Source organism: Octopus bimaculoides, chromosome 25 (assembly GCF_046866305.1).
Source record: "Octopus bimaculoides isolate indiv1 chromosome 25, ASM4686630v1, whole genome shotgun sequence".
NCBI classification, from domain to species: domain Eukaryota; kingdom Metazoa; phylum Mollusca; class Cephalopoda; order Octopoda; family Octopodidae; genus Octopus; species Octopus bimaculoides.
Genome location: NC_142952.1, coordinates 31987192 through 32000813, shown reverse-complemented (window position 1 = coordinate 32000813; position 13622 = coordinate 31987192). Strand labels below are relative to the sequence as shown.

At 38.2% G+C, this 13622-nt stretch overlaps 2 protein-coding genes across 4 annotated transcripts in view; one reads left to right on the top strand and one right to left on the bottom strand.

Annotated features, from left to right (window-relative positions):
- The window catches only part of LOC106878040 (RNA helicase aquarius), a 127081-nt gene that overhangs the window by 105153 nt on the left and 8306 nt on the right, over nucleotides 1–13622 (bottom strand). The window lies entirely within an intron of this gene.
- The window catches only part of LOC106878045 (uncharacterized), a 76478-nt gene that overhangs the window by 60643 nt on the left and 2213 nt on the right, over nucleotides 1–13622 (top strand). For 2 of the 3 annotated variants that reach the window (XM_089342136.1, XM_089342134.1), the window contains 6 exons: nucleotides 7590–7865; nucleotides 8951–9109; nucleotides 9611–9682; nucleotides 10858–10975; nucleotides 12000–12093; nucleotides 12628–12687. In XM_089342136.1, coding sequence (XP_089198262.1) covers nucleotides 7590–7865; nucleotides 8951–9109; nucleotides 9611–9682; nucleotides 10858–10975; nucleotides 12000–12093; nucleotides 12628–12687 — 779 coding nt within the window. Of the gene's footprint in view, nucleotides 1–7589; nucleotides 7866–8950; nucleotides 9110–9610; nucleotides 9683–10857; nucleotides 10976–11999; nucleotides 12094–12627; nucleotides 12689–13622 lie in introns of those variants that run through there. The other variant, XM_089342135.1, reaches the window with a different exon arrangement.

Sequence of the window (13622 nt, the reverse complement as noted above, 5' to 3'; positions counted from 1 at the left end):
ATTTAAATATTTAACCCTTTCGTTACTGTATTTATTTTGAGATGCTGTGTTTCTTTCAATTAATTTTAGATATAACAAATAATTTAGTAAAATAAATTAGTTATCATTAAGCTAGTGTTAGGAACATAAATTGTGACTAAGGTTTGGTGGAAGATTTTAATTCAAAACTTATGAAAACAAGAAATTTGTACTACAGAGCCAGAGCTGGTTTCAGCTGGGTTGGCAACGAAAGCCTTAAATAAGAATTGTATAAAAACTATTGTTGAAATATTTTGTGTATTGTAGAATTATGACCAATAAATTTTAACTCGTAATTTTATGCTCATAAATTTTAACAACAAAATCTCATACAGACCCTCAAGGGCTATATGGACCCTTAGGGGCCATATAGGGGCAGTGTACACAATCAAAGTGACATTGGGGTACATTTATACGAAGCCCAACATACCCATCATGACTACCCGTCTGATAAGGGTGCACCAGTCACATGCATCACAACCATATGTGCACGACATGATGATCTCATATCAAGATAAACAGCACATGACCTTGCTCGCAGGTGGGGGCCCAGTTAGAATTTTCTTCAGGTCGAGTAGCCCATCCTACTCAAAAGGTCCCTGAATATGGGTTGTTTAAAGATGGTGAATGAAACACTTGTGTTTCCAAGGGGTAGTTAATTCAAACCCCATAGAATTCCTCTTAACACATGGCTATAGTGCTCCCTATGATCAGAGATGCACATATCGTCAGCCACTAAGGGACATGCTCAACTGGTTAAGGTCAAACAACTGACAAGCAAATCTGTGGTATTGAGCAGAATATTTACTGTAGCCCATTTTTTATACCAAAACAACACATGCACATGATAACACTTCCAATCAGTTAAGATCAGAAGCCATGAGAACCATTGCCTGGTACTGCGTGAAAGCATATTTATTATTATTATTATTATTATTATTATTATCATTATTATTGTTATATAATCGCTAGCTGCTTTCTTCTTTAATTGCCCTATTTTTAATTCCTCTGAGGTTCATATGTATATTTTTTTGACAATGTTCTTATCTTCAAAAGTTTTAAATCTAGGCTTTTCTCTTTGAACATAGTGAGATTGTATCAGGGTGGATTTATATAGCAATTTATGCAGCAGCAGCAGCAGATAGATAGATAGATAGATAGAGGGGGAGAGAGAGAGACGAAACTAAAATGATGGGTAGAGACGGTGGGTGTATGAGGAGGAGGAGAAAATAACAAAAACAGACAAAATAATAATAAGCTGCAATGTAGATGTATAAAATTGTTTGAAAACATTTGAAGAAGGATGGTGTGAGTATAGGTTAATGATAGCTTGTTGTGAGGATGATGATGATGATGGTTAATGGTGGTTGTGGTGGTGGAGGTCGTAATGTAGCAGGGATGGCATGATGATGTTTTGGTTAGAGTTTGAAAGAGATGGTGGAGTAAGGGATGCTGATAATGAATAGTAATGTGATGGTGATGACGATTAATGATGATTGATGATGACGGCGATTGATGAATGATGATTATCATAATGGTAACGATGACAATTGACTGATGATTAATGAATGATGATTGATGATGGCAATGATTGATGATGATTAAATGATAATGAATGATGATTGATGATAATGCTGATGTGACAGTAGTGACCATGTTTGTTTCAATGTTACAAGAGATGGAGTTTTTTGTTTTTTGAAGATGTTGACAATGAATGATAACGATAATAATAATAATGAAGATGATGATGATGACAATGAAAAGGAAGAGGAAAAGAAAAAGAAGGAAGATGAGTGGGAGAAAGAAGAGAAGAAGAACGAAGGGTTGTAACAGTCTGATGTTGTGTTTGTTGTGTAGAAATGTCATTTCGTTATGGTAACCTGTTATTGATTTGGTCATATGATGGCAGATTGATGAAGAGGAGTTGGTGGTGGTGGTGGGAGTGGGGGTAGTTGCAATAGCGCTTTGGTTGCTACAGGTTGATGTGTAGATGGTGTGTGTGTGTGGTCATTGCTGATTGGGTAGGTGTTTTTATGTGTGTGTATAGTTACTATGATTAATGTGTGTGTGTGCTTACTGATTGTGTGGGTGTTAGGGTTAGGGTGTAGTTACTATAATTAATGTGTGTGTGTAATTGAAGGTTTGTGTGTGTGTGTGTAAGTGGAGGTTTGTTTGTGTGCATGTAAATGCAGGTTTGTGTGTGTGTGTGTGTGTGCTTACTACTGGTTGTATAGGTGTTTCTGTGTGTGTATCTGTCTGTGGCTACTACAGATTGTGTAAGTGAAGGTTTGTGTGTGTGTGTGTGCTAATTACTGATTGCGTAGGTGTGTTTGTGTGTGAGTGCATTTGTGTGGTTATCACAGATTCATGTGTGTGTATGTGTGTTTGTGTGGTTACTACATATGACTGTGTGCATGGCTGTTACACTCTACTATGTGTGTGTTAGTGCTTACTGCAGATTAATATGTGTGTATATATGTATAATAACTATGGATTATTGTGTGTACATGTGTAGTTACTACAAATTGTGTGTAAGTTTACCACACACATAACTCTGTGTGTATAGTTAGATAAGATTTCTGTGTATTTGTATGTGTGTGTGTATAGATATATATGTATTAGTTGTGTGTATGTACTTAATGGAGATAACTGTGATGCGTATGATTACAACACATTTCATGTGTGTGTGTGTTACTATAGCTTGCTTTGTGTGTCTGTGTGCATGTCTATTGGTAATGCAGTGTGTATGTATGTACATATGCATGTAATGGTGTTAGAGTGTATATGTTTGTGTATTGTCATTGGGTCTGCACGTAACTGTGTGGTAGTGTCATTTTAACCGGCTGTAACAGGACGATTTTTTTTGTTTATTTCTAAGGAAATCAGCTGAGAAGTATTTCATCGCACACACACATCTGTGTGTGTGTGTGTGTGTGTATAAATATATATATACATACTTATACATCTATATGCAGTATTCTCTCTCTCTCTCTCTCTGTATGTATATATATATATATATATATATATATATATATATTGGAAGCTTTGGAAGTGATGTACAGGAATTATATATTAGAAAAAATAATAAGGTACTCAGATATCTGGATGGTTGTACATTTACAGATGTTTATTAATATGTCACATGTTTTTATAAATTCAGCGCTTTGCATCTATTCTGGTAGATTCTCCAGAATATGATTTTACTTCAGAGGATTTGTCCCTTTTTATAGTATTATTGAATGTGTAGGGGTGCCATTCCTCACCCTCTTGTATATATATATATGTATATATATGTATATATATCTATGTATATATATGTATGTATATATATGTATATATATATATATGTATATGTATGTATATATATATATCTATGTATATGTATGTATAACGAGATCCTAAAGACCTAATAATAGTTATGTATGTGTTTTTTCGTGTTTTGTTCGAAAGGTAACCACTCCTGAAGAAGTGCCAAATGTCTAAATCCAATGGACCAGTCACTGGATAAGTTTGGCACAGAAATGTTAACATAGAGTGGTGAATAAATCGATATATCGAATTTGAAGTCTCTGTCTCTTTTGAATATGAAAATTTAAAAGTTTAAAAACCTTATGATATAAATATATGTATATATATATATATATATGTCTATATATATATATATATATGTAGGTATGTAATGCTTGTGTGTGTGTGTGTGTGTGTGTTGGTGGTGTTGTATTACACAAGACTCATGTGATCTAGATAATATATTGATTAGGCGTTTGTGACTGTGCTGGTGGTGGTAGCAGTGGTGATGTAGTCACAGAGTCAGTGAAAGTGATGATGATGATGATGATGTGACTAAAGAAGCATTGTGCTATTAGCATGGCTATGTGTTTGTTGCCATGACAATGGTGGTGGTGCCGATGATAATACTGGTGTACATTACAGATATGATGATGATGATGATGATGATTGCAGTTGTAAGATGTTTCTTTCATGTCAAAACTCCACGGGACTGCCTAACTTCTTGATATTTGGGGGCGGGGTGACTCTGTGTGAAGGACCCTAAAGGCATTGTGCTTTCAGGCAAGGTCAGCAACTACCACAGCTGTGATTGAATAAACAAAAGATCTCCTTTGTATTATTCCTTGGTTAGCTAGAAATAGCAGCCAAATGTCACTCAAATCACACCTGAGCGTTTGAGAAAAAACTCCCAAAAAGTTTTTTTTAAAAAAACATAAAAGCCAGGAGTGGAGTCAGGTTGGATCGGGGATAGTCTGGGCTCCACAATACTTGAAAGAAATGGAATAGTCATAACTAGAATGTCTTTTATCATAAGTTCCTTTGATCAGAGCAAGGATTTGTGGGTAAACAATAATGATGTAAATGTTGAAGATGAAGATTATGCTCCTGATATATACCATCATCATCATCATCATCATCATCGTTTAACGTCTGCTTTCCATGCTGGCATGGGTTGGACGATTTGACTGAGGACTGGCAAGCCAGGAGGCTGCACCAGGCTCCAATATGATCTGGCAAGGTTTCTACAGCTGGATGCCCTTCCTAATGCCAACCACTCCGAGAGTGTAGTGGGTGCTTTTAACGTGCCACCAGCACGGATAGGTCAGGTGGCACTGGCATCGACCATGCTCGAATGGTGCATTTTATGTGCCACTGGCATTGGTCACGCTCGGATGGTACTTTTTACGTGCCACTGGCACGGGTGCAGTGGGTGAATTGTCGCCATTTTATATTTTTAATTTCACGCATTGTTTTTGAATTTGTTGGCTACACACTATAGTAGGGTCAGTTGGGTACAGTCTGTGAGAAAAACAGCAACATAACACACTTCACTCTGCCAGAAATTTGGAAACGACATGCTGTACTGCTCCAATACGAACATTTCAGAGTGTTTGAGAGTCAACCTGAGGACATGTACCGAGAGTGATAAAAATCAAACATCCAGTCAACATCATGGTGTTTGGAGTGATCACTAGTGATGGCAACGTTATCCTCCATTCATCTTCCCACATGGTTAGTGTTCCAAGTACCCCAGCGACTACTGGAATGACAGACACTCTCCTCATAGTCCACATTCTTGGAATTTTGTCTTTTGGTAGTCTGTACTTTTCTATCTTTTCCAATTCTTTGTCATTTATTCGTGCATCTCCAGGGATTGCAAGATCTATGATCTTGATTTCCTTTTTTCCTTTATCTACCACAATATTATTATTATTATTATTATTATTACTACTAATACTACTATTGTTACTGCTGCTGCTGCCACTACTACTACTACTACTACTACTATTGGTGGTTCTGGTTTAGTGGTGTTGATTATAGAGTTATTGACGTCATACTGACAGATGATCTTATTTCAAAAGTGAGCTTGTGCCACCAACAACCGAAACTTCAGCTCTAAGATGATGGCACATCTCTTTGGAATTCTTCCACTCTTCTGCGAGGTGTGTCTCTTCTCACATACATCTTCCCTATTTTTCTTTTAAATAAGCGAAAAACAAAAAAAATAACGAAACAACCTCACTTCCTCTTCCTCTCCACCCCACCCCCCCAAAAAAAAACTGCCATTAACTTTCCAAAATAATTCCAGCTTAAACATAATCTACCTCTGCTACCCTTCTGCCACCCTCTTCTATCATTTTACTTTGACATTCCAGCAATGTTAGTTGCGCCCGTTGGAAGAAATATGGTAAAAATATTTAAATACTTTTTGGGAAGGAGAGTGCACAATAAAGTGAACAACAGTAATAGATTCGAGGGTTGGTTCCAACCTCTGTACTCACTCCCCACCCTCCAACAAATTTCTGCAAAATTTTTGAAATAAGGAATTGTTGTCATTATTGTTAGAAAATGGTGGCAAGCTGACAGAATTGTTGGTGCATTGGACAAAATGCTTAGTGCTATGTATTCTAGCTCAAATACCACTGAGGTCAACTTTGTCTTTGATTCTTTTGGAATTGATGAAATAAATATCAGTTAAATACCCGAGTTAATGTAATTGACTTACCCAATAGCCTGACCTTGCAGGCCTTGTGCCAAAATTTGAAACCATTATTGAAACTTGGCGAAGACGGAGGTATTGTTTTCAATCATGTTTGTTTGTTTGTTTGTCCATGGACAAAATATCTCAAGAACCGCTGGATGGATTCAGATGAAACTTTCAGGGATATTTGGCCTCATAACTGGTACAAACTGATTAGATTTTTGGATCGATCCGGTACCGGACAAGGATCTGGATTATTTTTCCTGTTTTTTCACTTAATTTTTGAGAGTGGTCAGGTTCATTTTTAGTATTCTCGTTTGTGAGAGCAGTTGAGTTTATTTCAGATATTCTCATTTTAAAAATCATCTCTGGCTAATCATTGAGAGGATGTTGGTGGTGCCTTGGCAGAGGTTTGCACTCTTTGAGTGCTCTTATTGTTATTATAATTATTGTTATTATCATCATCATCATTATTAATACTGTCAAAGGTAGTGAGCTGGCAGAATTGTTAGCACAATGGACAAAATGCTTTGCAGTATTTTGTCCGTCTTTATGTTCTGAGTTCAAATTCTGCTGAAGTCCACTTTGCCTTCCGTCCTTTCAGGGTCGATAAATTAAGCACCAGTGAAACACTGAGTTCAATGTAATCGACCAGTCCCTTTACTCAAAATTTCAGGCCTTGTGCCTATAGTAGAAAGGATTATTATCATCATCATCATCATCATCATCATCATCATTATTATCAACACTATTGAAGGTGGCGAGCTGGTTGAATTATGCCAAGCACAGTGCTTAGTGGCATTTCGTCCACCTTTGTTTTGAATTCAAATTCTGTTGATGTCGACTTTGCCTGGTTCACTATACGAGTGCTTCCGATTACTGTACTGTCCAAGCATAAAACTTGAAGTAGCTCATGTAAAGCTTTGTGTATTTTGACATCACAGGATAGTTTGTGTGTGTGTGTGTGTGTGTGTGTTGTTTTGACATCACAAGAGAGTCATAAATAAGTGTCACCATCATACAAACCGAGTCCTCATTTCTAATCTCCTGTAAGAGCATGTCCAGTCATGGGGAAACATTACCTTGCTTGGAAACAGGTGAGGGTTGGTGACAGGAAGGGCATCTGACCCATGAAAGCATGGTAAAAAGTGGACTTCAACCTCTGAGCCTTTTGATTATTCTGTCAAATGTAATGTGTTATTTATTCTCATTGTTTTTAATTAATCATGCATTAAGATTTCAAGATTTCAATGATGTAATTGTTTTTTTTTTTTTAGAAGGGTGTTATATGGTAGGTGTGAGAGGCTGCACCTGGTAATTTGAAATTAAAATGGATAGAATATTGGGCCTGATATGGCCTGTTTAAATGCTAAAGGGTTAAGATGAGGATGATGATTGAGGAATGATGACTGATAATTGACAAATGGTGACTTGTGATAGACAAATTGTGAGTGATGATCGACAAATGGTGACTGACGATTGACGACTGATGATTGAAACTGTCTTATGTTCCTTCCGATATGTATTCCTCACTAAACTCCTTTTTCTCTCTCTTCTTTTTTTTTGTTTCTGTTTCCAGTCACACTGCAATGATCGGGAAGAAATTCGCCGTAAGTTGGCCATGGGAGGGGACGAAGACCTCTACAACACCGACCGTCTCTACAAGAAAGCCAACGCACAGTCGCGTTATTCGACTGGGATGAATCTGCAACTATGCTTTATGAGCGAGAAAGCCGCTACCGCCAATCCTGGCGAAGCCGATATTGGTCCAACCGAACCAGCATCTTCCTCCATCGAAAACGTGGCTAGCCAACAAAAGTTGCCCAGTTCATCGAGTTACAGGAATTTCTCCGATGTAAGGAACATCCATTAATTGTTGTTGCTGTATATTCCTTGGTCATCTCTTTGGATGATCAATATTTCCCAATGTGTCCTTTGGTTTTTCAAGACAATTTGCAGGAGATTTGGTTGCTATTTCTGTGAGGCCAAGACCATATAGTGGCTCCTTTCCCTTTTCAAAAAAAATTTTTGAATCACTTTATAAACAGAAGCATAGCGTTCACAATGACCCCTTTAAAAGCCTCAAGATTTCTCAGAAGAAATTATCCTTATACAGGGGACCAGGCACTAAAACCCTAGCAAATGGTGTGGATCTGCAAAACACTGCAAGGACCACCAGGTAGTGGTCAGTTGTGGTGGTGGTGGTGGTGGTGTTAAACATAGTGGTGGTTTAACTTGTTTGGTGGCAAGTCAGCTCTAAATGAGCAGACTTATTACTTACAAAAAGGTTTTCCAACCATGACCATCCTATCTGTTTTTGTAAATCTAGCACTAAATTATCTTGAGATATAGGCGCAGGCATGGCTGTGTGGTAAGAAGCTTGCTTACCAACCACGTGGTTCCAGGTTCAATCCCACTGCATGGTATCTTGGGCAAATGTATTCTACTATAACCTCAGGCCGACCAAAGCCTTGTGAGTGGATTTGGTAGATGGAAGCTGAAAGAAGCCTGTCATATATATATATAAAATGTATTTGTGTGTCTGTGTTTGTCTCTCCACCATCGCTTGACAACTGATGTCGGTGTGTTTACATCCCTGTAACTTAGCAGTTTGACAAAAAAGAGACTAATAGAATAAATATTAGGCCTACAAAGAATAAGTCCTGGGATTGATTTGTATAGACACACACACACACACACACACACACACACACATATTTCTTTGACTATCCCATCCAAATTCCAAGTTCCTATGTAAGAAATTAAAGGGTGGTGAATTGGCAGAATTATTAAATTGTGTAGCAACTGTGTATCTGTTCCACCTCTTCAGGTTCTGTGTTCAAATCCTGCCAAGTTCAAATCTGAATCTGCTCCTGTATTTAATTTATTACTTTTTTTTGTTTCTTCAACTATTGTTTTGTTTCTTTTGTTTCTCTCCAGCTGAAGTCTAACTGGTCGAGGCATCTCAGAGACCACAACATGCAGCAAGTTGCTCCCCCAAAACCTCCCAGGAAGAAAGTGGATGCCGAGAGCGAAGAAGAAGACTTCTTCAAAAAACAGGCTCAGTTACAAGAAGAGGCCAAATTAGCTCTCGCTCAGGTGAGTTAACTCTCTGTGCCTTTTTAGATGGGGCACATTGACTTTTTAGGTGGGTTGACTTAACCCTCTGCTGAGACAAAGGTGGGCTAACTTTAGATGCATGTGGATCAATTTGCCCTTCAGTTAGGCTACCCTAACACATTGTGGGCAACATTAACAATCATGTAGGCAATCTTAACAATTAAAAGGTTGACTTTAACAACCATGTAGGTGATCTTAACAATTAAAAGGTTGACTTTGACAACCATGTGGGTGATCATAACAATCATGTAGGCATCATTAAACATGTAACCTTAAAGACCCCCTGCAGCTGTGGTCCCTTAACACTTAGTTAGGCCACTTTAATACTCACATGGATCTGTTCCCTCCAAATTAAGGCCAGTGCCATCACTGTTATGGTACGTATTACCATCAACATGATGACACAGTGTGTTTAAGGCCTGCCCCTTATCGGCATCCCTTTCCCATGATAAAGTAATTTTGTTGTGTCTTTCCATTTAGGCAAGCACCATGGCACACATGCAGTTGGAAGTTGAAAAACAGATGAAGAAAAAGTCACCCATTGCTGAAATGGTAAGTGGACAAAATTCAGCTGATCAGAATTTCAAATCAGTTTTGGTTTCTGGCCCTTTTATTTCACCATTTCCAAACTGACCAAGAAAACTGTGGTGGGTTATTAATGTAAATGATCTACGAGGACTCTGAAAAGTAGGCTGTGTGATGTACGTGAGAAAGCAGAGCAGGATATTACGTTGTATGATATCTAGGTTATTGAATGTAGAAGATATGCTGGGATTGTGAAATGTAGACTGTATGATGATTGTGTGAGAAGTAGGGTGTTACATATCGACATCATTTAATCTCTGGCATGGGTTGGATGGTTTGATAGGAACTGGCAAACCAGTCGTGGCAGATACCGATGGCATGTAAAAGCACCGATGGCATGTAAAAGCACCGGTGTCACACAAATGGCACCCGTGCTAGTGACATGTAAAGGCACCCATTACACTCTCGTAGTGGTTGGCATTAGGAAGGGCATCCAACCGTAGGAAACCATGCCAAATCAGACTGGAGTCTGAGGCAGCCTTCCAGCGTGCTATCCTGGTCCAACCCATGCCAGCATGAACAACAGACGTTAAATGATGATGATGTTTTAAATCAATCATATGTTATCTTATAGCTTTGAGATTTTGAATATGTTGTTGTTTAAGGCGATGAGCTGGTGGAGACATTAGCACGCCGGGCAAAATGCTTAATGGTATTTCGTCTGTCGTTACGTTCTGAGTTTAAATTCTACTGAGGTTGACTTTGCCTTTCATCCTTTCGAGTCAATAAATTAAGTACCAGTTGCGTACTGGGGTCGATCTCATTGACTGGCCCTGCTTCCCAAAAATTTCAGGCCTTGTGCCTAGAGTAGAAAAGAACATGTGGTTGTGTTACTTTTAGAATGACATTGTAGAATAGATGCAAGAAGCCACATCTGACTGGTTTCAACTTGAACAGGTAGAATATTCAAGCCAGATATGGCTGGTTTAAATGCTGTAGGGTTAAGGGGGTCTACAAAAGATACACAGATAGACAATATTTCTTTTTTTTTTTTTGAGAAAGCAATTAAAAATTTTTTCACTTTTTCCTTTGGCAAAAGAATGTGAGGCGGAGAAGTAATATTCCTCTAGATGCCACGGCCCTACTGGAGCACTGCCATTAATAATGTTGATGATTTTTTGTTTTCGTTTTGTTTGTTAAAGGTTGGGATACCAGGATTCGGTGATGGACGACAGAAACGACTGGAGCGGAAACTTCTTCTTGATATGAATGTTGCTCAGTTACAAGTCATTGTCAATGACTTACTTTCTCAAATTAAAAGTAAGAACTCTGTTTTTCTTCTTTTTTTTTTTGGCTTTTTGTTCCTGTCCTGACACTGGTGGTGGAACACCTTTGATATCGTGGCCATGCTGGGGCACCACCTTGGAGAATTTTAGTCGAACAAATCAACCCCAGTACTCTTTTTTTTGGGGGGGTTTCTTTTTTTTTAAAGTCTGGTATTTATTCTATCAGTCTCTTTTGCTAAACCACTAAGTTACGGGATTGTAAACGCACCAACATTAGTTGTCAAGCGGTGGTGGAGGACAAACACAGGCACACACGCGCACATATACACACACGATGGGCTTCTTTCAGTTTCCGTCTACCAAATCCACTCACAAGGCTTTGGTTAAATTGAAATTATAGTAGAAGACATTTGCCCAAGGTGCCATGCAGTGGGACCAAACCCAGAACCATGTGATTGGGAAGCAAGCTACTTACCACACAGCTACACATGCATCATCATCATTTAATGTCCTCCTTCCATGCTGGCATGGGTTGGATGGTTTGATAGGAACTGGCCAGGCAAGAGCCTGTGTCATGCTTCCATGTCTGTTTTGGCATCGCTTTTACGGCTGAATACCCTTCCTAATGCCAACCACTCCATAGACATGATATATTCTTTTATTTGTTTGAGTCATTTGACTGCAGCCATGCTGGAGCACAGCCTTTAGTCGAACAAATTGACCCCAGGACTTATTCTTTGTAAGCCTAGTACTTATTCTGTCGGTCTCTTTTACTAAACCGCTAAGCTGTGGGTATGTAAACACACTAACATCGGTCGCCAAGCGATGGTGTGCACACACACACACACACACACACACATGCAAGCAAGCTCATTGGGTCAGATCTGGTCTCAGTTTCTGAGAGGTTTAAACAGTTGAAAGGTAATGTAGATGTTACCTTTTATTCTTTCAGGATTTATAAACCACCAATAAAGTTCTGGGGTTGATGTAATTGACTTACCCCCTTACCCCCTGACCTTGTGACAAAATATGAAACTATTATTATTATTATTATTCAGGTCTCAATGAAGATTTGGTTCAGATGTTATTAGACAGAGATGACCTTCACATGGAACAGGATTCAATGCTGGTCGATATTGAAGACCTGACACGGTAAGTTAGTCTATTTTCACGTCTCTCTCATTTGTCTCCCACATGTCTTCCTTATATATTCCTTGTATCGTCTACATGGCCCTCTTCTCTTTCATCTGTTCCTCCATGTTTCCTACATTTTAAGACCAGTGAAAAAACTGCCAAAATTAACTCCTTGCAGACTAATATATTTGACTATTTTTCATTATAGATTCATTATTGGCAAACAGGAAAAGATATATGAAAACCCAAAGAAATGTTTAACATTTAATGCAAAAAATACGCATTGTATGAAAACAAACACTATTTTGCCCGGTCAAAATTTCTTTAGATTTTTCTATATCCTTTTCTATTTGCCAATAATGAATCTATAATATGTGAAATAGTTGAATATATATTGGTCTGCAAGGAGTTCATTTCGGCAGTTTTTTCACTGGTCTTAGGATTTTGTCCAGCAGTGTATTTTTTTATAATTAATTTTCTTGTTTTTGCTTTATTTTTAATATCCTCATTCATTTACTTAATTAAATTGTTTTTGTTTTTATTATTTTGCAGGAGAACTCAAGAATTTGCCAAAAAAATTAACTCCAAACAGAAAAAAGACAAGAAGAAATAGTTAGTATTCTTCTTCTTCTTCTTCTTCTTCTTCTTCTAGTTTATCCCATCCCCTTCCAACTTTAAGTTCATGCAATTGAAAAAAATGCATTCTTTATGGGATGTGCTAGTATATATATTTGTGTGTGTGTACATTTATGTATTTATACATGTAGATGCATGTGTATGTGTGTATATATATATATATATATATATATATATATATATATATATATATATATATAGTTTCAAAAAAACAACAAAGTGAGGACGTGATACGGATAGTGTTATTGGACGCTCGGGAAAGGAAAGAGAGAGTGTATGACGTTTCGGGCAGAGCCCTTCATCGGAAAGATGGAAAATGGAAAAACGGAGGAAGAGGAAAATGGTACCGATGCCCACGAGGTTACATTGTGAAAGGACCAGAAGAGGAGGTGGTGGGGGAAAAGTTCTTTCTAAGACAGGAGAGTGAAAAAGGGAGATGAATATCTGCGTGCGCGAGAGTCTGCGAGTGTGTGTGTGATAACAGAACGTGTGTGTGCGTATGTATGTGTGTGTGTGTGCATGGTTTGGTGGTTTATCTGTTAGTGTGTATGTGTGTTTGTGTGAGTGTGTGTGACATAGTGGAAGGAATTAGTAGCAGGAATAGTTAGTGGATGCTTATGGACAATGGTAAGTGGAAGGTCAGCAGGCGGTTTTTGAGTATGTGTGTGTTTGTGTGGGGTTGTAGGTGTTGGGTACGTGTACGTGTGTGTGTATTTTGTATGTGCGCGTGTGTGTATGTGTATGTATTTGTGCGTGCGTATATATATATATATATATATATATATATATATATATATATATGGAGTGGTGCAGGAGTGGCTGTGTGGTAAGTAGCTTGCTTACCAACCACATGGTCCTGGGTTCAGTCCCACTGCGTGGCACCTTGGGCAAGTGTCTTCTACTATAGCCTA